At 41.9% G+C, this 23,625-nt stretch overlaps 1 protein-coding gene across 4 annotated transcripts in view; it reads left to right on the top strand.

Annotated features, from left to right (window-relative positions):
* LOC109418956 (mediator of RNA polymerase II transcription subunit 15) overlaps positions 1-23,625 on the top strand; it is a 566,077-nt gene that overhangs the window by 84,508 nt on the left and 457,944 nt on the right. For all 4 annotated transcript variants that reach the window (XM_029877721.2, XM_062853939.1, XM_062853940.1 and 1 more), the window contains one exon: positions 22,114-23,323. In XM_029877721.2, coding sequence (XP_029733581.1) covers positions 23,245-23,323 — 79 coding nt within the window. In that variant the 5' untranslated portion in view covers positions 22,114-23,244. The remainder of the gene's footprint in view (positions 1-22,113; positions 23,324-23,625) is intronic.

A 23,625-nucleotide genomic window follows, 5' to 3' on the forward strand; every position in this document is an offset into this window, starting at 1 on the left:
CCGGTAGACACCGATCAGAGCTCCAGCCGTGAACGTGAAGATGTGCCACTTTGATCCTCTGCTGGTCCGTTGAGCGTTGCCCGGATTGGAGCAGTTGACGCCGACTCGACTGATTTCTACGTCACTCCGTTCACTCCTGATCAGAAGGAGGAGAGACGTACCTTCAGGATATCACGAACGTCAATCCGGCTACTGTCAAAGTAGTCAAACTTGTTCCTCGAGGGAAAACATTGAACGATTTAACTTTCGTATCGTTCAAAATTACCGTTAACAAGTCTATCTGTAATGTAATTGGCGACCCTTGGTACTGGCCAGATGGAGTGACTCACACAGGCGTAAATGGGCCAAATTCCTGGCCATAAGTCGAAATTTTTTTTTCAGGGTTTTTCAGAGTCTAATATTTTTCAAAGATAAATGAAGTAATGCTTCATCATGTGGCAATTAATAAAATACTTTGGGATGCATATTTTTTTAAGAATAAATGCCGAAATTTGACGATTTTCTCTACTGTTTTTTTCATTTGCATCATAACTCATCGGAAGAACTTCAATTATCGAAATATTGACAATTTGAAAAAATAACTGAGTATGTAACACAGTTCTCCTGATAAGGGTGTATCATTTGAACAAAAAACTTCACCTGGTTTCATTTATTTTGCTCTCTTACAGAAGAGTTTTCAAAATCATGTTTTTTGTCAATTTTGAACCATTTTCAGCATTCAAAAAGTTTTCAGATTCTGCAGCATTCCGCGATCTGGATAAAATTACAATAAAATATAAGGCATATCCTTTGTGAATCGCAAGAGAACGGGTACCAGAAAGTACCAGACGAAAAAATAAATCATTTTGAAATTTACACATTTTTGACTAGTTTTTAGTTACAATTTAGGTTTAATTTCGAAAAAGCAACTTCGTTTCGACTACTTTTTCAATGAACGGCCACTTATTCTCGGTAGATAGATCATAGCAGAATTCAAATCTGGTCTTCTATCTCTTAGGGAACGTCCATAAATTACGTCACGCAAAAATCGTCAATTTTCAACCCCCCCTCCCCCCTATGTCACACATTTTGTATGGGACCTCTGAAATTTTTGTATGGGTTGTCACACTTTGCTGAACCCCCCCTCCCCCCTAACAGCGTGACGTAATTTATGGACGTTCCCTTAACAAAATGTGTCAAATGGAATTAATTTAGTAAATTTGGGCAGAAATCTCCATACACCGATAAACGCCTAAATGTATGCAATGCAGTAGTTATCTAATGTAGCTAGAACTGTTGTGTTCGAAATTTGTTATAAAAAATCAAAAACAATTCAAATAAAGAGCTCACTATTTGTAGCATGTAATCATATGTTGATGCACCGTTAAGAAAATATGTTCAGATAAATATAGTTTTTTTATAGCAAAACTCGAGATTTTCACTCAGTACTCCACGAACTTACTTTTATGTATAAAGTTGTGTTAAAACGCCATGTGTTAATAGAAAAATTCAAACTGATATATTCCACATGGTTTCTATCATCATGTTCAAACTCCTAAAAGTTCAATCCATGATTAATTTTTGAGTTTTGATGTGTTTTCCAGGGCACTATAAAAGTTACCCCAAAATTAAAATGTGATTCCCAAAATATATAGAAAAAGGTACAACATTTAAACTGAGTTTAAGGGGCCGTTCAAAAATAACGGCCCATGTTCCCAAAATTGTGAAGATAGAACAATTGTTCAACAAGTTTCCCAATTATGACACTCCATACAACTTTGCTGAAGACATAAACACGTTATCTACACTTATAAAAGAATTGAATTTCTCTCACACTTCTAGGAGAATTTCTATGAAACGAGGTGGCTCTTGTTTCCAAACAATATTTTTCATGGAAATATAATTATTTTCCAGTTCTCTGTTGTCAAATAAAAATGATTGACGCTTCAAGCGGTTTTTTTGGGTGAAAATAAATGTTGTCCTTGGAGAGGTTATAAGAAATCATTTCTAGCCTTTAAGTGAACTAATATGGCTATTTATAATCCAAAATGCTTCCTCAATATCTAAATTCACAATTTTATCGCTTGTACATACATAATACACCATAAAAACGTGTTAAAACTTTTTGGCCATGAATTGGACCCTGTTACTCCAGTGTGTGACTGTACGAATCTTTGATCTCTCCCCAAAAAAACAACCCATCCACGATTACGCCGGCCAGGTTATAGAATTGCTCCATTCGACCAGCCATTTGGTAACTCCAAGCTTTCATAAGTTCACTTCATTCAAACGGACTTCTCCAGGACGCATACAAAAAAGTAATTGAATGCCCCCGAGGTGGTCGTATCAGTTGATTCCTGCTTTTTTTTTTTTTTTTTTTTATCTCTTTATTCGGGGATTTTCTGCCGTAGGCAGGTTCATCCCGGGTTTCCTGCTTTCAAAGTCTTCCTGGCATCTCAGCCGTCACAGGAACGAAAGAGGGTATCCAAAATGCCTTTTCAGGCAAGTACAACTCTGTTTTTGAACATTCGTCGTCCGTTGATTTGCTGATCTTTCCCAGTGAACGTCGAGTATGCCCTAACCGATGCGGCGCCGTTACCGCGGAGCCTCATCACACGACTAAACATCTGAATCATCCTTGGGCTACTAATCTTGTCGTCAGTACGCAACCCGGCTCGGATTTCCCAGGACGCACACAAAAAAGCACTTTGGATGCCCCTGACCACTCCGTCTCAGCTGCCTATTTTGATAAATCCTGCTCACAAAGTCGTCCTGGCACCTCAGCCGTCGAAGGGCCGGGAGGGGGCATCCAAAATGCCTCTCCAGGCAAGTACCGCCGTTTATCTGAACATTTCCGGCATGGTGATTTGCCTTCCTCTCGCAGTGATCCACGACCTAGTCATTTGAACGATAATCCTAGAACCACTGATCTTGCATCTGCCGCTTCATCTCTAAAAGACTACTATCAAAATGTTCGAGGCCTTCGAACAAAAATCGATGCTTGGTGTCATGCCGCGACCGGATGTGATTTCGATGTTATTGTGCTGACTGAAACCTTGCTGCACTCTTAGAAAAAATCATGTAAATTTAAGTTCACTTGGATGCACATAAAAGGAGCGACACGTTTGACACAAATTTACGTCTTCTATCACAAATAAAGTCGAGCTAGCAATCGCTAGAGCCGAAGCGAGAGATAAAACATATGTAAGTAAAATAATGAACGGGATTCGAACTCTAGTTCGCTGATTGAGAGGCACGTACTATACCTCTCGGCTGTATCACCGAGTTGTGAGACAAATGATAAATGTAGAACTGTTTCTACCTATCTGGTCAGATAGGTTTGTTGACATTTTGTGCAACCTACTCGAATGGATGTAAAATTGAGTCAAATTTGCCATTCAGTCATGAAATGTTTACGTACGTTGATGGTTTACGTCACGTGTAAATTCCTAATTTTTTAAGAGTGTGGATAGATAACCGTATACATTCCGTCCAATTATGTGGGCCTTCTATATGACGTGATGCGAGATGCGATCGAAACAGAGTTAACAGTTCTAAACGCATGAGAGGTAGAGTTCTCGTTGCTGTAAAAAAGACACTTTCTTCTGTGCAACTCAGCATCTGTGATAGCTTTTTGGAACAAGTATGAGTCAAGCTCGACTTCAACAACAAGTGCCTATACATGTCTTCGTTTTACCTTGCTGCGAAAATTCTCATAAATAAGTGTGTTATATAATATAGACTATTCTATGTTATTTAAATAGCAAAAAGTTAGAACTAAAAAAAAGTTACGTTATATCGAGGTGAAAGTCATGTTATATCGAGGTTACGTTATATTGAGACAGGGCCGGATCTAAGGGGAGGGGGTGGCCTTCGTGGGGTCCAGGGGCCCCCACAAAATCAATTTTTGCTTGCTACATATTAACATTATGCTTCATATTACTCAAATACTTTATTGCACATCGAATATGTACTTCTAAGGGGCATCCACATCCGCTTGGGCCCCAGGCCCCCACAATCCTTAATCCGGGCCTGTATTGAGGTATGACTGTATATTTATATTTCATGATTTTCGAGACTAAACCTCCATAAATCAGCCGCCAGCTTGAATTTTGAGACGCCATGTTGTATATTCTGGTCGTCATATTTGAACTCCAGACATCTTCCCCATACCAAATATATATACCAAATATATAAACCATATTGCATGGTTTTAGGGCCTTAAACTCCATTAAACAGGCACCATATTGAATTTTGACTCACCATATTGCATTCTAGACCACCATCTTGGATATTCTGGTCACCATTTTTGGACTCTGGGCATCATCCCTATACCAAATATACCCATTTGGCATGGTTTTAGAGCCAAAACACCATGAAACAGCCGCCATTTTGAATTTTGAGCCATCATCTTAGATTATAGACCGCCATTGGATATTCCGGTCACCATTTTTGGACACCGGACATCTTCCTCATAACAAATATACCCATATTCCATGGTTTTGGAGCCTAAAACTCCATTAAACAGCCGCCATTTTAAATTCTCAGTCGCCATTTTGGATTTTAGACCATCAACTTGAATATTCTGGTCGTCATTTTTTGTCTCCAGACATCTTCCTCATACTATATATACCCATTTTGCATGGTATTGAAGCCTAAAACCTCAATAAACAGTGGCCATTTTGAATTTTTAGCCGCCATCTTGGATTTTAGACCACCATCTTAGATATTCCGGTCACCATTTTAGAACTCCGGACATCTTACCCATACCAAATGTACCCGTATACCGTGGTTTTAGAGCCTAAAACCAACCTTGCTATTTTGTAAAAACATAGGCGAGTAGCCTTGAGTCGTTGTCAACAGCGAGCGAATAGTCTCTCTCCATCGCAGCGGCTGCACAAGTACGATGATCGATGAAAAATAGCAACATTGCCTAAAACACCATTAAACAGCCGCCATTTTAAATTTTGAGTCACCATCTTGAATTTAAAACCGCCTTATTGGATATTCCGGTCGCCATTTTTGGACTCCGGATATCTTCCCCAAAACAAATATACCCATATTGCATGGTTTCAGACCCTAGAATTCATTAAACAGCCGTTTTGAATTCTCAGCCGCCATTTTGGATATTCTGGTAGCCATTTTTTGTCTCCAGATATCTTCCCCATACAAAATATGCCCAATGCCGGAGCCCGTGGCGCAATTGATGACACGTTTGCTTCATGAGCAGATGGTCATGGGTTCGATCCCAGCCCCGGCACTTTCATCAGTTGCTCTTTCCCCCTGAGAGCAGCTAACACTGACTCTTCTGAGCCCATGGCTCAAATGGATCCCGGATACTTGGACATCGGCGAACGGCAACCTATAATGGACCCAGAATCGGACTGGAAAAGGGAACAACTAACAGCTTCACATCAACATCTTGTGGCAGTCAGGAAATTTGTATATAGTTTTTGTGTTTATTCTAACGTGAAGTTTGTAAATATCGTTTTAAAGTATGTTAGGAACAAGATTGTAAATAACCAAGTTGAATTCGATTTTGCTGAATCTCTCCCGAGGAGGGCTCACGATTATCTTCGAAAGGTTGGAAAGGGACAGCGGCACGACCATCGTATCGAGTTATCCTTCGTGACTTGCGATCACGAAAGTGCACGATGAGTTTTCGGGAAATGACGAATTTCCGGTTCGTTCGAGAATTCACTGTCTTAATCTGAGGAGATACAGACTCGATCATTTCGTTCGTGACTACCCAGAAAATTAGAAGTGTGCGCGTTTGTAGTCTGTTCGTTGCCTATTGTAAAGTAAGAATTTTCCTAGTGACGTTTAGTGCATGTTAATTGATTAAATTTCGTTCTCTAGCGTATAGTAGAATTTGTGTGCGAAAAAGTTGAAAGTTAGAAGAAAAGGTAATTGTGCTCTGAATGTGCTATGTTGTGCTCGTGCTAAACGTTCGTTTTGCCAGAAGGCTATTCACTTCGCAGCAATCCTACTCGCACCCAAACGCGTGGACTTCCCCTCAACGAACGGAAAGCTTCCCGGCCAATCGTCAACCTGCCGGAAGTCGGTCGATACGTCACCTAATCGACCGAGTGAGGCTCAGGGGACCTCTACGATCCGCAAGTCAGTTCGCCATCCATCAATCTGACCAAGACCGCCATTACGTGGGCTGCGAAACGCGCGATACACCATTCATGGATAGTGGCCATTGGTGATCGCCGTTCAACACGCCCGTCTCGGACGGGGCACTGACCTGGGCCACAGGTCAACGACAGCGGTAATGTAAGCCAGCGAAGTCGGCGAGTCAAACCAAACCTTTTTTTTGTGGAGTGGGGCGTCCGTTGAGGGCGCCTCGGAGTGTTTTTTTTTTGCCAGTCACAAGACTGAAGACGATGTGCCGCTAAGGCCTCGTAGCGAAGTTGAGATCGTCGTGCGTGCGTGACGAATTGCCGCCGCCCAGATCCGGTTGTCACACCAGGAGCGCAGACTAGCCCGCAGATGCGCCGCCAAAGGTCGTGACGTCACACAGAACACATGAGCACATGAGCACGTTGTAGATAGATAGAATCTAGGGAGAGAAATCGCACACACGATAGAGAGTAGCTAGAGAGAACGAACACCCATACACGAAGACCCAAATAAATACTAGCATGTAAGAATGTAAGAATGTGATATCACTAGCGAAATATAGTTTGTATTCGTAAACCGTAATGTAGCGTCTAAATCCAATAAATGTTAGTATGAAGTGTTACCGTAATATCCCTAGTGTTTGATTAATTGCCATGTATTGCACGTCACTACGCGTTTCGTTGTCGTTCCCGTCCTCCCATTAGGAGTTTGATTGATGGGGTTATCAGTCCGTCTCTTATTTGCTGATGCGTATCGCGTCGAGTGACTTGTCTGCCAGTGATGAGAATTGGTGAGCAACCGCGAATGTTGTCTCACTTTGAGCATGCGTGATTCTCTCACCGAACTCTCTGAGTGCCTTCGGGATTAATGGTTGCGTTGAGGTAATAGGGTGAACCCGTTCGGTCGTTTGGTTCGTAAGCTAGCTAGAACGATCCGTAAAATTCCTTTCGGAAATATTAAATGGACTCGCCCTCAGGAGAGTCTCATCCGGGCAAATTGAAATTGGGCATGTGGTCTCCCTTGTGGAGTGGCGCTTAAGCCACGTGTTTTAAGACGGATCGCCCGGGCTGGCTACAAATTGGCGCCCAACTAAAGGTCTTCAGAATTTTTGAGTATTTGTGGAGTTTCTAATGTAAAATTATGTATATTTAAGAATTTTGTGGTATTTATGGAAAGTTTGAGGTTCACTTATTGATAGTTTTGGGATGATGATGTGAATTTATCCGTATTTGGTTTCTGTGGACAATCTTTGAGTGTTTAAGTGATTTTTGTGAATTAAGAAACATTTTGGGAAATATTGAGCAGAATAGAAATTGAGTTTGTGCAGTGGAATATAGTGTTGAGTATATCAGTATTTACGTGTCTGTTGATTGCAAAGTTTCGGTTATTTTCGTTTCGTGTATTTGTTGAATTATTACTGTTTCATTGAAATGGCTGTAAAACTTGCATATATGGACCGTTTGATTATCGAGGAAGTTGGCTATGAACTGTAAATATAGGGAAAGTTTGATGAGGCTTAAAATGACGGATATTGAGGTACTTGTTTAAGAAATAGGATTTGGATGATGGAGTCTATGGGTCCGACCTTAATTGAGTGTGTTTTACGTGGTATCGTTCATGAATGGGTCCAGTTTATGCGTTTACGAGTAGTTTAGAAGCAAGGAATGAGAAAATAGATGAATACAATATGATTTGTGCTGAGAGCAACGTAGGTGTAGGGGGTGAGATGGATCCGGGGAGTGAAAGGATTAGGGCACTGGAGGCCGAAGTGGCTAGGCTGAAATCGTTAATTGAAATGGTTGAAAGGAGAATGAGGTGAGCAGGAAGAGAGACAGGAAGAATGTGAGGTGGTCCAAAGTATTCCATTAGAGCAGTTGATAGTCGAGGGTACGAAGCACCATGAGAGGAAACCTATACCAGAGTCACCAACATGTTGGTACTGTGAGGGATACGATCATGTGGTAGATGACTGTATTGGTAGGAAGAGGACTCTTGAACTCTGGCGTAGGTTAGATGAAGAGAAGGCGAGGAAAGGCCAGGAACAGCCAGAACGTAGTTCAGCAAATAGCCGGTGAGACTGAGAAGATAGGGCCTGTTTTGCCAGTAAAACAAACGTTGTTCCGGGAATATGACGTTCTGAGATCCGCGAGTAAAGAAAGGCATTCTAGACAGGTAGTTCCGTGGCGAGGATTTTCAGGAAGCGGAAAGAGTCGGAGAAAGACAAGAGATCGATTGCTCATTATTCTACCATGATAGAGTAGAAAATGAAAGCAGCGCAACGGCAACCAGTTCGATATAGTAGAATTAGCTTCTAATTGGAATCGCTCGCGCAGTGCCCTAGTGAACAAGAGAGCAATAAATTAGGTTAAGTGGTCGAAGAATAAAAATATGCCCAATATATTGCATGGTTTTGGAGCCTAAAACTCCATAACACAGTCGCCATCTTGATTTTTCAGCTGCCATATTGGATTTAATAGTGCCATCTTGGATATTCTTGTCACCATTTTTAATCTTTAGACATCTTCGCCATATTAATTATACCCATATTGCATGGTTTCGGAGGCTACTATTAAGGACAGACTTGTTAGAATTCCAAAATGGCCGCCACAATGGCCAACTTTGGCACCTACTCACGATTTTGAGCGCACAAATCTCATCGTAAACGAAACCAGCGCACCTGAACTTCTTATTTCAAGCTTATTACAAGTGAGCAAGAACAGAATAATAAAATGCACTGTTGTTTGAAGTTTGCTTCTTGAGATTTGTACGTTTGAAATTCTGATGTACTGTTCAAGCGGGATTTCAAGACGTTTGTCCTTAAACAGCTGCCATCTTAAATTTTGAGCTACCATCTTAAATATTAGCCATCTTGATTTTTTAGCCGACATTGTGTAGTTTTTAGTCTCCTGTATTGATTTCCGCACAACATTTGTCAACCATGCTAAAGTATGCAACAATCGGCGCAGTTTGATGTGTCGCATGGTAGGGCTTGGTTCAGTTTTATATAGGCCAGTTCTACCGGTGCTGGTCCGGATCACTGAAATGGACATAACTCCGGAACACCTTGACCGATCAGAATCATTTTTTACGATCAAGCAATGCGGTAAAATTCCGGTTCGATTCGAGCTATGCACAATGGTCGGAAAAAGATAAAGTTCGGCCAAAACTATTTTTATGTGTTTAATCGAAGTTATAGGTTGTCTATGATATGTTATATAGTATTTTCAGTGTTTAAAAAGGGTATTGAAAAATTACGTAACTTCAATAATTTCAAAAATAATAAAAATCAGTAAACCTCAATTTTTTTGCCTTTTTTGTTAGAAAGTCAATTTGAATTTAATTAAATGATCATCTTTCGATCAAATCCAATCAAGTTTATTCAAAACGTGTCAAAAATGTGGGAAGATAAAATTTATTTCAGTCAAAAATGGAAAAATAACGTAAAATATATGAAAAAACATGACTTTTTTTTAAATAGCTCTAATTTGAAAAACTGCAAATTTCTGCAAAATATTTAAACGTTTGCAGCCCTAAGCATGATGTTTAAGATGTACTATTCGAAATTGCGGCGACACGTGATGACACGAACCGTTTTTTAACTTAAAAATTACCAAAATTCCCAAGGTACAATGTATGAAAATTTGAAAAGTTTTGTGACATGTTAATTTTGCACCATAAGTGCATTCAAACATTTCAATAACAAGCTTTCAATTGCTGGATAGCATAAAACAAATATTCCATTCTCAAAATATTATTATTTTACTTTTTTCGAATGGTTCATTTTTCAACTTAATGACTTAGGCCACTTTGGCAGTGAAAATGTCATTGAAATACAACAGCTGGTATGCTTTTAATTAAGAATCATAAAACTACAATACATTATCTTTGTGGTGAAATAAAGTTTAAAAATATCAATTTCGTTTTTTGAGAGTTTTGGCCGCCCCTTTGTATGGAGCCCGACCAATGTGCTATGATCTGAAAATTTGGCCAATGGAAAGTGGCTTAAAAGTGAGCTTCCTTTTTTGTACACAGCCATACATACACAAAACACACACTACACACAGACATCATCACAATTCGTCGATCTGAGTTAATTGGTATGTGTGACTTGACCCTCCGAACCTTGCATCGAAAATTCGTTTTTTGAGTCAACATATAGCCTTTCAGTTCACTTTGGTGAACGAGAAAGGCAAAAATTCGAAATGATGCTAAATATCTTGGAAGATATGCCAGCTGGAATGAGAAAATTGTTCTTCCTGCAGCACTCTTGGAACGATGAAAGATAAATGATTAAAATGTTCGCAGAATCATTGCCACTCTTGTGCATTTTCGTCTTGTTGGCGAAAGTTACATTCCCCTATGTAAAGCAAGCTGATGATTCGTCCGTTACGATGAAAGAGCGTTGATATAGTGAAGATATTTCTTTTGCTTCTGAATGATTTAGGGAACACTTGTGTATTTTTGTTTTCATCTAACGCAATTGTTTAGCCTCAATTGAGGTATTGGATACAACAACAATCAACATTCAAATAAACTTATCTATAACAATATGACCTTTCATGTCTTTTTCTTTGGAATGTTTTTGTTAGTATTTCAATGGAAAAAAAATTATTTTTTTTTCTGGTAAATTCTCTATACATAATATTTGAAAACCGTCCTGAACTTTCACGGTTTACGTTCATCTATCTGCTGGGCTCTGTGCAGTAGTAATCAAGATGGTAACATTTCTACACAAGGTCTTCCGGCCACCGAGAAGAAACATCTTATACGTGGGATGCTGTACTGTACTGTACAGAGGTCGACGTAAAATTAAATTATTTATTTTTTCTATCCTTTCCGGTACACGTATTCTCAGCCGTCGTCGTCATATGTATCGCGTTGAAAGCAGAAAGCAACCTCACTCAACTCGACTCACAACATCCACCAGCCAGTATTCAGGTAAACGCCAGAACAAAGAACGCTGGTAATAGTTAACAGTGAACTTTGCAGAGCACACCACTCGCTCTTGGCGGTAGGAACAACTGCTGATTGCATTGCAAGATACCACCGCCGCCATCACATACCGCATATCGCATCGCTTCTATTTCTGAGCGAACTAGAGAACCAGATTCTTTCACCTGGCTTTGCACATCCTGCTGATGATGTTACCAACCTCCTCCCCGGACGAAACATTATTGTGCTCCTGCGATGATGTTGTTGTTGGTGTGCAGCTGGAAGGAAAGTTTAATTATTTTGCCAGCTGAGTGAAACAAGAAACACAGGAAATGACACAATTTTCTCGTCTTCGCCGTGTGACTTCGGGTAGGTAGGTGCCGTAGAAGTTCGACCGGTGCGGTGATTGATGAAGCGCGCTAGAATAGATAGGAGATATGTGACCCATTTCGTGGGACTCGGAAAAGGTCTGCCATATAAATAGCTCGACCTTTCGGGAAGGTCCTATCTATGGAAGATTATTTCGAGACGCAGAACCTTTTAGTGCGTCTCCATTCAGTGGGGACTGAGCTGAATGGATCGATATTATCATGTTCAATTCAAAGTTTGACATGATAATAATGAAAATAATTTGAAAAATGGGTATCCAGTTAGCTTATTGGATAAGGCTTTCGTTTACCAACCCGGTGACGGCGGGTTAGATTCCCATTCCAGTTAGGAAACTGTTCTTCCAGCTTTTTTTTTTTTGGGTTCCCATGTCTTCACGAAAATCGTCGTTGTCACACGCCACAAGTGTTCCAAAATAAACAAATTCTACAACACATTCCTATCAAGCACCACTTCAGCACTTACATCACTAGGCGTGCCTCTGTCTCTCTGTGAATTTATTGCCAAACCTATTTTCGCTGTCTTCTTCCTCAGCGGTCAAGATCATCATACACTCTTTGGCGAGCGTTCGTGCGAGACAGTCGCAACTTTTCGTTCGTCCGGTTTGTCTCCCGATTCTATCCAGTTCGGTGGCTATTTTCCAAAGTGCTAGTTTCCCGAGTGATCAAGTGTTGAAGTCAAGATCCCTAGTGGGACGCGTGCGGTTGGCTAGGCCACAATTTTTGCCGCAAAAGTTCGTTTAGTTTGAGTAAAGTTCACGTTTTAATTGTATCACGTGGCGCATTGACCGATTATCGAGCACAGCAGTGCAGCACCCCCCGCACACCGCGCCGCTCGCGTGGCCGTGATCGGCTTCTTCCAGTGAGTACCCAAGCTCATCGTCGTCGACAGCAGCAGCCTCCCGAGAGAAGAGCAGAGAGCGTTCAACCGCCACACCAACGACGGGCGCTCAGCAGCAGCTCGCTTCCTCCCTGTGCGGGCCATCCGATCGCTTGGATCTGTCGTCGTCGAGCCTGTGGCTAAACAAAGTGCACAATAGACGTGTGCGCCGCCGCGCCGCGCCGCCGTCGCCGACGATTTTTCCACGCCGCCGCCGCCAGTTAAATTGACCCGGCGCGCCGCTGTTCATATTTTTCCACGCCGCCGAACAAAATTTCCCACGCCGATGAGAAAACGACAAAGATTTTTTTCTCACCAATATTTTACGAACCACATATTTAAACCTATTAAACAATAAAAGTGATAATATTTAAACAGTTTATATTGTTTTTTCTTGTGCATATTAAGTGTATTTTTCAGAAGTTCTTGTAAATCTTTTGTAACATTTTTATGTGATTTACTTTAGTGATTTCTTACAGCAATATTTTGAAGATCTTCATTAATTCTATTTTAAGTACTAAGTGAGTCTTTTTTGTAAACCATAACGAATTACCAACAAAATTCTTGGCAGTGTTCTAATTAGGTTTACAAACACATCCTCCTACAAATTATTTATGTATCTTTTGGAAGATTTTCATGACAATTTACGAATGACTGTCTTGAAGTCATATATTCCATGCAATCTTCAAAAATTTCCCCCCAGAGGACCCTCCAGAAATTTCACCATGAATTCTTCTATAAATACTCCATGCTTAAGAAACTCCTCTATGGATTATTTCCGAAACTTCTCCGGGAATTCTTCCAGAAAACCATACATGGATTCCAGACATTCTGGATTCCAGCGTTTTAGTTTTGAAAATAAAGAGCCCAGATTTTTTTTCAGAAATTTCTACAAGGATTCTTTAAAAAATCTGAATATTACTTCAGAAATAGTTTTTAGAGATGCTTAAAGTTCCTCCATAAATTGTCCAAAGAATTTCTATGCAGAACCACTGAAATGGCTCCATAACGTCACGCAAAAATCTCCATTTTCAACTTCCCTCCCTTCTATGGCACACTTTTTGTATAGGGCTCCACTGAAATTATCACACACTCCGAAATCCCTCCCTTCCCAAAGCGTGGCGTAACTTACGGACTTTCGCCCTTCAGAAATAACTCCAGGAATTATATTAACACAGTTATCCCAGGGTTCGTTCAGAAATTCCTCCTTCGGACTTCTTCTATAAATTACTTCGTGGGGTGTCCCCAGGACCTTATTCAGAAGTTCATCCATGATTTTGTTTAGTAATTCCAGTAGATAGATATTCTTCCAGTAAATTCTGAAAAAATCATATAGTTCATGCCTCTGAGTATTCCTCTACGTATTTCAGCAGTAATTCCTTTTGAAATTCTTCCAAGGATACCATTAGGATTTTTTCTGCCGATTTTTTTTTTAGAAATTAAAAAATATTTCAGTAACAATTTCTAGAGTTTTACATATATTTCTAGGAACTTTTACAGAAGATATAGTATGTCTCCAGACAGCTCTTCAAGGATTTCTCTAAAAATATGTTCATTCAATTCCTCCGGAAATTCTTTCTGAACATCTTCCATGAATTTTGGTAAAAGATCTCTCTTGGAGTTTTTCTAAATATTTTTTAATAATTCCTTGTAGAAATTCCACCAAGGGAGAGTTTCCAGAAATTTCTTTAGCAACTCTTTCTAGAATTATTATAGAAAATTTTTTGGGACTCTTTCACATACTCTTCAGGAATTAGATAAACAATTTATTCAAAAACTCCTCCAAGGATTCTTTTAGAAATTCCTCCATGGATTCCATGAGAAGCTTACTACAGATACTGAAGATTTCCTTCTGAAATATCACTTAAGACTTCTTCAGTAGTTTAAGGATTTTTCATGAATGTCAGTAAAAGATTACCTTATACATTTTTTGATTTTTTTTTCATTTTCTGAATTTTCAGCAATTTCTTCGGAAATTCTTCCAAGGATTCCCGTTTAAAATATCGTCAGGAATTGTCGAAGAAATGCCTAGAAGGTTTCTCTTTGAAATCCCTTCTGCGGTTCTTTCAGAAATATTTTCAGTGATTCCTTTAGAAATTCTTCCGGGAATTCTTTGAGATATTACTCTACAGATATTTGCAGAAGTGTTTTATGAAATCACTTAAAACATGTAGTAATTATTTATTGAGGATTGCCTGAAAGAATTTCTATACAAATGTTTCAAAATTTCCTGATGAGATTTAATTTTATTGAAACAATTTCAGAAACAATCGTTGGAGGAGCTCCTGGAAAAGTCCCTGGGGGCTCCTGAGATTCATCACAAAAGTTCAGTCAATTGGACGCAATGGATTAATTTCCCCAACAGAGGGGTGAGAAAAAAAAAACTCCTGAGACGGCTTTGGAGGAATTTGTAGAAGAATTTTATGGGAAATTTTTGGAAAATTTAAGGAAAACATCCTGGAGAAGTTTCTGATAATTTCTCTGAAGGCATTTTTCGTAGAAATTCTTGAAGAATTTCTGAATTGAATCATGGAAAAGTTTCTGAAGCAATCCTTGAAAACAATTCATCGGGAATTCGTGCAGAAATTGCACACAAAAATACCAAAAGAATTCTTGAATAATTCTCCTAATGAATTGTTGAACGATGCTTTGGAACAAACCCTGGAAGAACTCCTGGAGATATTCTGGATTATTGAAAGAATATCTTGCTCAATGTCTGCATGGTGGAAAAACTGATAGAGGAACTTGTGAAGTATTCTTAGAGGAATCGAAAAAGAAATATCCTGGAAACTGGAGAATGCTGTGCAGTAATTCTAAGAAGAGATATTCTTGAGATATTCCTGGAGAAAAGTCAAGAAATAAATTCTGAAGTGATATCTAAAGGAACTCCTGAAAGAATCTTTGAAGGTATTTTTTAAGGGTCACTGGAAAAAAAATGAAAGAATCCCTGAAGGAAGGTTTCTATAAATCTCTAGAGAATTTTGCGATCTCACCCGTGAAAGAATATCTGAGGATCTTCCAGGAAGCCTCCTGGAGGAACTTCCACAAGAATCTATTGAGAATTTTCTGAAGGAATTTCTGAAGAAACGCATGACAGAATCCCTCGAGGAATTCCTGAAAAGAACCCTAAAAGAACTAAATAAAATCAGATTTTACCACGACAGCACTGGTTTAAAATGGGTTTTAGAAAAGAATATCCTTAAAAGAGTCGTGCGACTTTGTGAATTTCTATCGAGAGGAATCATTTATAAATTTTCTGGTAAACGTCCTTATGGGTTCTCTCTGAAATTTGTAGCATAACTATTGCAAGGATAGTTTTTATTGAAATTTCTGATTTTCTTACGTTTAAAACTTTCAAACGAAATAGATGAAAATTGTAAAGGAAACAAATTATTTTGTATTGACGTTTTTAGCATATCACTAAAAAATAAGGTCACGCCGATTACGCCGCCGCCGCCGCCGCCGAATACAGAAAACGGCGTGGCGCCGGCGTCGCCGCCGCCGCTGCCTCAAATTACTATAAGCGCCGCCGCCGGTGAAAACTGCTTCGGCGCACACGTCTAGTGCACAAAGATAAGTACATAAAGTTACCTCTCGTTGTTCCCCCCTCTCCACTGACTCTTTGATTAGATTTAATTTGGTACATAAGCAGTTTTTTCTCACTTTTCCTGTAGCGTTAATTTTGTCCCTTGTTTTTTGATTATTTCTCGTCCCAGTGATAGTGTTAGTTTAAGGTTTTTGAGTGTCCCGTGGTGGTAGTTAACTACCACAATGGGCGATGATGACGATGGCGGGGGTACGTCGTACCGCATCAACGAAGCTTTGTTATTGGCATCGGACTGCTCGAGCCAACAAGGCGATATAAATGCTAACCCCTTTGATTCCCTTTACCCTGGTGCTTCTCCAATGGACACCAACAGTAAATCTGTTTCGACGTCCCCCCGCCTCAAGGCCTACCCTCCCGACTTTGGCGGGCCATATGTTGTTTTCTTCCGACCCAAAGGCAAACGTTTGAACACCGTTCAAATCAGCAAGGATCTGACTAAGCGGTATTCTTCCGTTGTCTCCATTGACATGGTCGGTACAGCTAAGCTTCGGGTGACAGTAGGCGACCGAAAACACGCTAATGAGATTGTGGCCTGCGAGTTGTTTACTCTTGAGTACTTCGTGTACCTTCCGAGCGCGTCGATAGAGATTTCGGGGAAGGTCGCCGACGCATCTTTGACCTGCGAAACGATCATGCAAGGCTGTGGTCGTTTCCATAACCCTTCTCTACCTCCTGTCCAGATACTGGATTGCCGGCAACTGCATTCGGTATCCCAGGAGGGCGAGAAGAAGGTTTACACACCATCTGATGAATTTTGTGTGACCTTTTCCGGATCTGCATTACCAGATCTGCTGGCGATTGGCAAACTTCGGCTACCTGTGAGGCTGTATGTACCGAAGGTAATGAATTGCATCAATTGCAAGCAGCTGGGTCACACCGCCCAGTACTGCAGCAATAAACCTCGCTGTGCAACATGCGGGGAGAGACATGTGGACGGTGCGTGTATAACGCCGCCCAAGTGTGTTTATTGTGGCAGCGACCGTCCACATGATCTGATTGATTGCCCAAGGTACATACAGCAGAAAAAACATCAAAAACGATCGTTGCAGCAGCGATCACGGCGAAGCTACGCCGAAATGCTGAAAAAAGCTGCCCCGACCGTTGAATCCCGTAACATCTACTCGTCTTTATCTCTCGATGATCAGGGCTCTGACTCTGAGGTCGGGGACGGGGTTCCCTTTGTTTTCAAGGGTGAAACGAGGAAACGGATGAGGCTCCAGAGACCCACCAAAAAGCCTCGGAATCTGCCTAGCAGCGACCCCCAACCCACCATGACAAATTTGAAGAGTGGTAAGAAAGTCACAAAACGTTCCCCTCCGGGATTCAAAATCCAGGACGAACGAGACTTTCCATCACTCCCGGGAGCATCTAAAATCCCAGATGTCCCACGTTTTTCGAATTCTCAACCGGAAAGACAGCATTCGGAGCACCAGGAGCAACCTCAGGGTGCGCCATTGTTTACGCTCTCTGGCATCGTAGACATCATCCTCAGCTTCTTCAATGCTTCAGATTCCGGGAAGAACATTGTAAAAGGACTTCTTCCTTGTGTGACCCCTCTTTTGAAGCAGTTGGCTTCTAAAATGCCCCTCCTTGCGACAATTGTATCTTTCGATGGCTAATTTAACCACCGAGGTCGAAGATACGATTTCGGTTCTACACTGGAAGTGTCGTAGTATTACACCGAAATTAGACGTTTTTAAATTTTTAGTTAACAATTTACAATGCGATGTTTTTGCACTATTCGAAACATGGCTGACACCTGATGTAACCTTACCTTTTCCCGATTATAATATCATTCGCCTTGATCGATCTGACTCGTACGGAGGGGTGCTTCTAGGGATCAAGAAGCAGCACTCATTTTACAGAGTCGATTTTCATCCGATGACAGGCATTGAAGCCGTCGCATGTGAGGTGACTATGCGAGGTAAAACCCTCAGTGTTGCCTCCATATATCTTCCACCGAGAACTGCAATATCTCGCAGAGATCTCGCCCACATCTGCTCGGTTATGCCCGAGCCTCGGCTGCTCATGGGAGAATTCAACTCCCATGGTACAGGCTGGGGGGAACTGTACGATGACAGCCGTTTAATTTTGATATATGACCTCTGCGACGACTTCAACATGACAATTTTGAATACCGGAGAAGTTACACGAGTGGCACCTCCAGCTCAAGATGGCAGCCCTAGAAACAGCCGATTAGACCTCTCAATCTGTTCGAGCTCACTATCGCTGGAGTGTACATGGGAGGTTATCCAGGATCCTCATGGTAGTGATCATCTGCCGATTGTTGTTTCTATTTCCAATGGGTCACATCAACCTCCATCTATCGACATCGCCTACGATCTCACCAAGCACATTGGGAGAAGTACGCAGAAGCAATTATCGACGGTGAGCAATCGGTAGAAGTCCTTCCACCGCGGGAAGAGTATCAGTTTCTATCAGAACTGATCATCAGTAGCGCGCTTCAGGCACAACGTCGGCCAGTGCCAGGTCCTTCGGTTCGCAGGAAACCCCCAAATCCGTGGTGGGATAGTGAGTGTACAGAAATCTATCGCGAGAAATCCGCTGCGTTCAAAGCGTTTCGGAAACGCGGTTCGGTCGAAAACTTCAAGCGGTTCGCTTCCCTTGAAAGCAAGTTCAAGAACTTGATCAAGGCGAAGAAAAGCGGTTACTGGCGTCGGTTCGTCGAGGGTTTGTCGCGCGAGACTTCGATGAGAACTCTTTGGAACGTCGGGAGAAGAATGCGTAACGCGTCGTCGGTTAACGAGGATCGAGAAAGCTCTCCTCGGTGGATTCTCAAGTTCGCAAAAAAAGTTTGTCCAGATTCCGTACCCGTGGAGCGAATAATTCGTGACGTTTCCGAGGATAGGGACGACATGGATAGGCCGTTTTCGATGGTTGAATTCTCACTTGCTCTTCTGTCATGTAACAATTCCGCTCCAGGAATGGATCGCATTAAGTTCAACTTGCTTAAAAACCTCCCCGACGTCGCTAAGAGGCGCTTGTTGAACTTGTTCAATCAGTTCCTGGATAACAACATCATTCCGGATGATTGGAGGCAAGTGAGAGTGATAGCTATTCAAAAATCCGGGAAACCCGCGTCGGATCATAATTCGTACCGTCCAATCGCGATGTTGTCTTGTCTACGGAAGTTGTTGGAGAAGATGATTCTCTTTCGACTGGACAAATGGGTTGAATCGAATGGCATGTTGTCTGATACACAATTTGGTTTCCGCAGAGGCAAAGGTACGAACGACTGTCTTGCGTTACTTTCTTCAGAAATTCAGCTTGCCTTTGCTCAAAAACAGCAAATGGGCTCAGTGTTTTTGGATATTAAGGGAGCTTTTGATTCAGTTTGTGTCGATGTTCTCTCCGACAAACTACACGAAAGTGGCCTTTCACCAATTTTGAACAACTTTTTGTATAATTTGCTGTTTGAGAAGCAGATGAGTTTTGCTCATGGCGACTTGACAGTTTCACGAATTAGCTACATGGGTCTCCCCCAGGGTTCATGTCTTAGCCCCCTTCTTTACAATTTTTATGTTAGAGACATAGATGATTGTCTCATGGAAAATTGCACGTTAAGACAGCTTGCGGATGACTGTGTTGTTTCTATAACGGGATCAATAGCAGTCGATCTGCAAGGACCACTACAGGATACTTTGGACAATTTGTCTACTTGGGCTCTCAAGCTGGGTATCGAATTCTCTCCGGAGAAAACTGAGATGGTTGTCTTTTCTAAAAAACACAAACCGGCAAAGTTTCCGCTCCATCTGATGGGTAAGACAATCACTCATAGCATGTCTTCTCAATATCTCGGCGTCTGGTTCGACTCCAAATGCAACTGGGGGAAGCACATTGTGTATCTGATACAGAAATGCCAAAAGCGAATCAACTTTATGCGAACTATTACCGGAACATGGTGGGGAGCACATCCGGAAGATCTGATCAGGCTGTACCAAACAACCATTCTGTCGGTTTTAGAATACGGTAGCTTCTGTTTTCAATCCGCGGCGAAAACACACTTGCTGAAGCTTCAACGGGTTCAGTACCGTTGTCTTCGGATCGCGTTAGGTTGCATGAACTCAACTCACACTATGAGTTTAGAGGTACTCGCTGGCGTACAGCCTCTGACAGACCGCTTTGCGGAGTTATCGTTCCGGTTCCTCATCCGATGCGAGGTTGTGAATCCATTGGTCATAGAAAATTTCGAAAAGCTGCTCGAACAGAACCCTCAAACTCGTTTTATGAGTGTGTACTACTGGTACATGACGCTGGAGGTAAGCCCATCTCCGGTTAACACCAATCGTGACAACTTCTCAAACTTCGACAGCTCCTCAGTGGATTTTGATCTCTCTATGAAGGAGGAGATCATCGGTATTCCGGAATCTTTTCGTTCCGTAGGTATTCCACAGATCTTTGCAAGTAAGTTCGGGCATCTTAGCGGGGACAGACAGTTCTTCACAGACGGTTCGAAAACCGATGATTCGAGTGGTTTCGGTGTCTACAACGAATTTCATAGCGCCACCTACATGCTTCAAAAGCCATGTTCGGTATACATTGCTGAGCTAGCGGCTATATACTACACCTTAGAGTACATTCGCACTCTTCCACCTGAGCACTACTTCATTTTTACCGACAGTCTTAGCTCTCTGGAGGCTGTTCGGTCAATGAAACCGATGAAGCACTCAGCGTACTTCCTGAATGGAATACGCCAAGTCTTGAGTGCTTTGTCCAAACGCTCATACATCATCACCATAGCTTGGGTCCCTTCACATTGCTCAATTCCGGGCAATGAGAAAGCGGACTCTCTGGCTAAGGTGGGCGCTAGCGGAGGCGATATTTACGAGCGTCAAATCGCCTTCGACGAATTTTTTGCATTGGCCCGTCAGGAGACCTTGATCAGCTGGCAACACAAATGGAGAGATGGGTAGATGGTTGCACTCCATCATTCCACAGGTGTCGAAGAAGCCATGGTTCAAAGGGTTGGATTTAGGCCGCGATTTCATTCGTGTAATGTGTCGGCTGATGTCCAACCACTATTTGTTGAACGCACATACCTTCCGTATTGGGCTCTCAGAAAGCAATCTCTGTGTCTGTGGCGTGGCTTACCAGGATATCGAACATGTCGTGTGGGGATGCGATGAGTATCGTGAGGTCAGATCTGAGCTGCATGAAATTCTCCGGGTCCGAGGAAAACAACAGAAACCCGTTAGAGAAGTGTTGGCAGGACTTGATTTGGAATACATGAACCTGATTTACCAGTTTTTGAAACGTGTTGATGTAAGAGTTTGATGTAGTACGTTCCTTGTTTTCGTTGTCTGCCTTTTGGTTTTGTCGTTCGACCCTGTCTGTCGTCGCCTCCTTCCGTTTGTCCTCTTCTTGTCGTTGTCTACCAATAAAGTCCTTTCTTTTTGGTTCCGTTACAGATATGGACAATTTGTCCCATCAATGTTTTTAGTATAAGTTAGCAAATAATTTAGTTTTAAACCCATAAACCCGTCCTTCCCAATTTTATTTTTATTTTTTTTTCAATCCTTAACCTCGAAACAGCCGCGAGTACTTCGGCTTCCCAAACTAACATAGTCTTAAGGCAGTAATAAATTGTAAAATGTAAAATCAATGTAAAAACAAAAGATTTCGGCTCAGTTATGCCCATGTGGCGCCCGAGCCTTCCAAATAAACGAATAAGTAAAAAAAAAAAAAAACAACCCTGCAAAGCTGGTGTTTGCAACGGATCCGGTTGGCACAAGAAGGCGTGGAGCGCAGAGATCACGATGGGCGGACCAGGTGGAGCGTGACCTGGCGAGCATAGGGAGCGACCGAGGATGGCGTACTACTTATTGTCGATTGATTAAGTGTTATCCTAATTGTGACGGTAGTGCAAATAACTGTAATATGAAATGCTTGTGTATTTGGTGAAATCATTCGGTGCATCATAGCATACTCTTATAATTTGCCCTATCTACAAGAAAAGTGTTTCTTGTAATTAGTTATCATTTGGTGGAAAATTCGTCTTAACATTTGATGGCAACTGCCAGAGTCATCAAGTTGTATTTTCTCCAGCTCCCATTTCAGCTTAAATCCAAGATTTATCACATTCCATCCGTTTGAATGCCTCTCAGTATTATGACAGCGCGACATCAAAACGCAATAATTCACTCGCAACTAATCTTTCTTTTCTTCTGTCGACTACCTTTCAGATCCGTGGATCCCCATTTCGTCTCCAGCACTGGCTCTGGTGATAATGTGCGCTAGTTTTTTTCCTCTCTTCTAAGTGAGCCGTAGTGTCAATAAAGAAGACCCCCTCAGCATTATGTGGGGAAATCAGTGTCGCGTCCTCAATTGACGAATAAAAACCATCGAAACAGCGCGCGCATACACACGGTGTGGTGTCAATATTATAAACAACCTCTTAACAGCGGCTGTGGAAGGTTCCAGAAATCCAGAAGTCTTCGTTAGCCAAGCTGAGCCGAGATAGATGCACGCTTTAGTGAGTTTACCACTTGCCCCGGGAATTTCGGATGGATGCTGAAGCGCGCGTCGCGACGACGTCGTCGTCGGTTGGAAAGTGAGTTTTTCCGGAAAATTGTCGTCACACGTGTGTGACACCCGCGCCCACTTATAGTAGGCAGGCAGTCTCGCCGAGAAGAAACGGAGAAAGAAAATTTATGAATCGGTTATGCGCGTTGGTGGAAAGTTAGTAAGTGAGCTCCACGGAGGGCTCATCGCCTTCGCAGCCATCTTCAGGTGATAAATAAGAGTGAAAGTGTGGGAGTTTGGCGCGCGGGAAGCCAGGCATCGTAAAGTGTTTGGTGGGAGGGAGGATCGAGTGAATTATTACGGGAGTGTCGCCGGCAATTAGCCACCATCAAGTATTGGATTAGTGTCAGTCAACGCAGAAGATGAAGCAGCTCTATGGTGGATGTGGTGGGAGGTGGTAATTGTGTCATCGTAAATCCAGCGAAGTCTGCAGTCACTGCGTGAGGGAAAGGCAAAATAAATACGAAGGGATTTGTCCCCAGCTGTTGGTGGCTTCCCCCCCGGGGGGTGGAGTGCGAAAGGGATCCGGAAAAGTATAACTGTAATTCCTGGTGTCAGAGAAGTTTATAAATAATCGTTGGCAAGCTGCTGGCGAGGATCCGTTAGTGCTAGTGGGGCTTCTTGGTGATTAAACCGCGTGCAAACCAACCCTACTGACCGAGTGGTCAGTAGTGTATTAAGCTTGGGGTCTCCACGGGTGAAGAAAGAGAGAAAGTGTTGAAGAAGAGCAGCTGAGCAGAGGCGAATCACCAGTAACACCGTTATAGTAGCTGCTACAGTAGAGCTACAGAATGGGCTGTGGACAGAGCAAGATCCATCTCTATCCCAGGAAAAATAAGAGCAAATCCAACGGCAAGAAAAGTGGACACAGTAAGTACACATGAACTTCCCGAGTAGATGATAACAAAACAATTTTACTATAATCGCTTTTAAAGCAAATGTATGTTATAAAGATTATAGAATCCTAAAACTTAAATAACAGACAATCACCTTTGGGGCCGTTCGTAAACCACGTTGACTTTTTGGGGGGAGGGGGGGGGGAGGTCTGGCCAAAGTGTACGCTTCATACAAATTTGAAAATTTTTGTATGGACAAATGTCTACGAGGGGGGAGGAGGGGTCTGAGATGACCAAATATTGGTCTACGTGGTTTATGAGCAGCCCCTTTCTTCT

This window comes from Aedes albopictus, chromosome 2 (genome assembly GCF_035046485.1).
Source record: "Aedes albopictus strain Foshan chromosome 2, AalbF5, whole genome shotgun sequence".
Classification (NCBI taxonomy): Eukaryota; Metazoa; Arthropoda; class Insecta; order Diptera; family Culicidae; genus Aedes; species Aedes albopictus.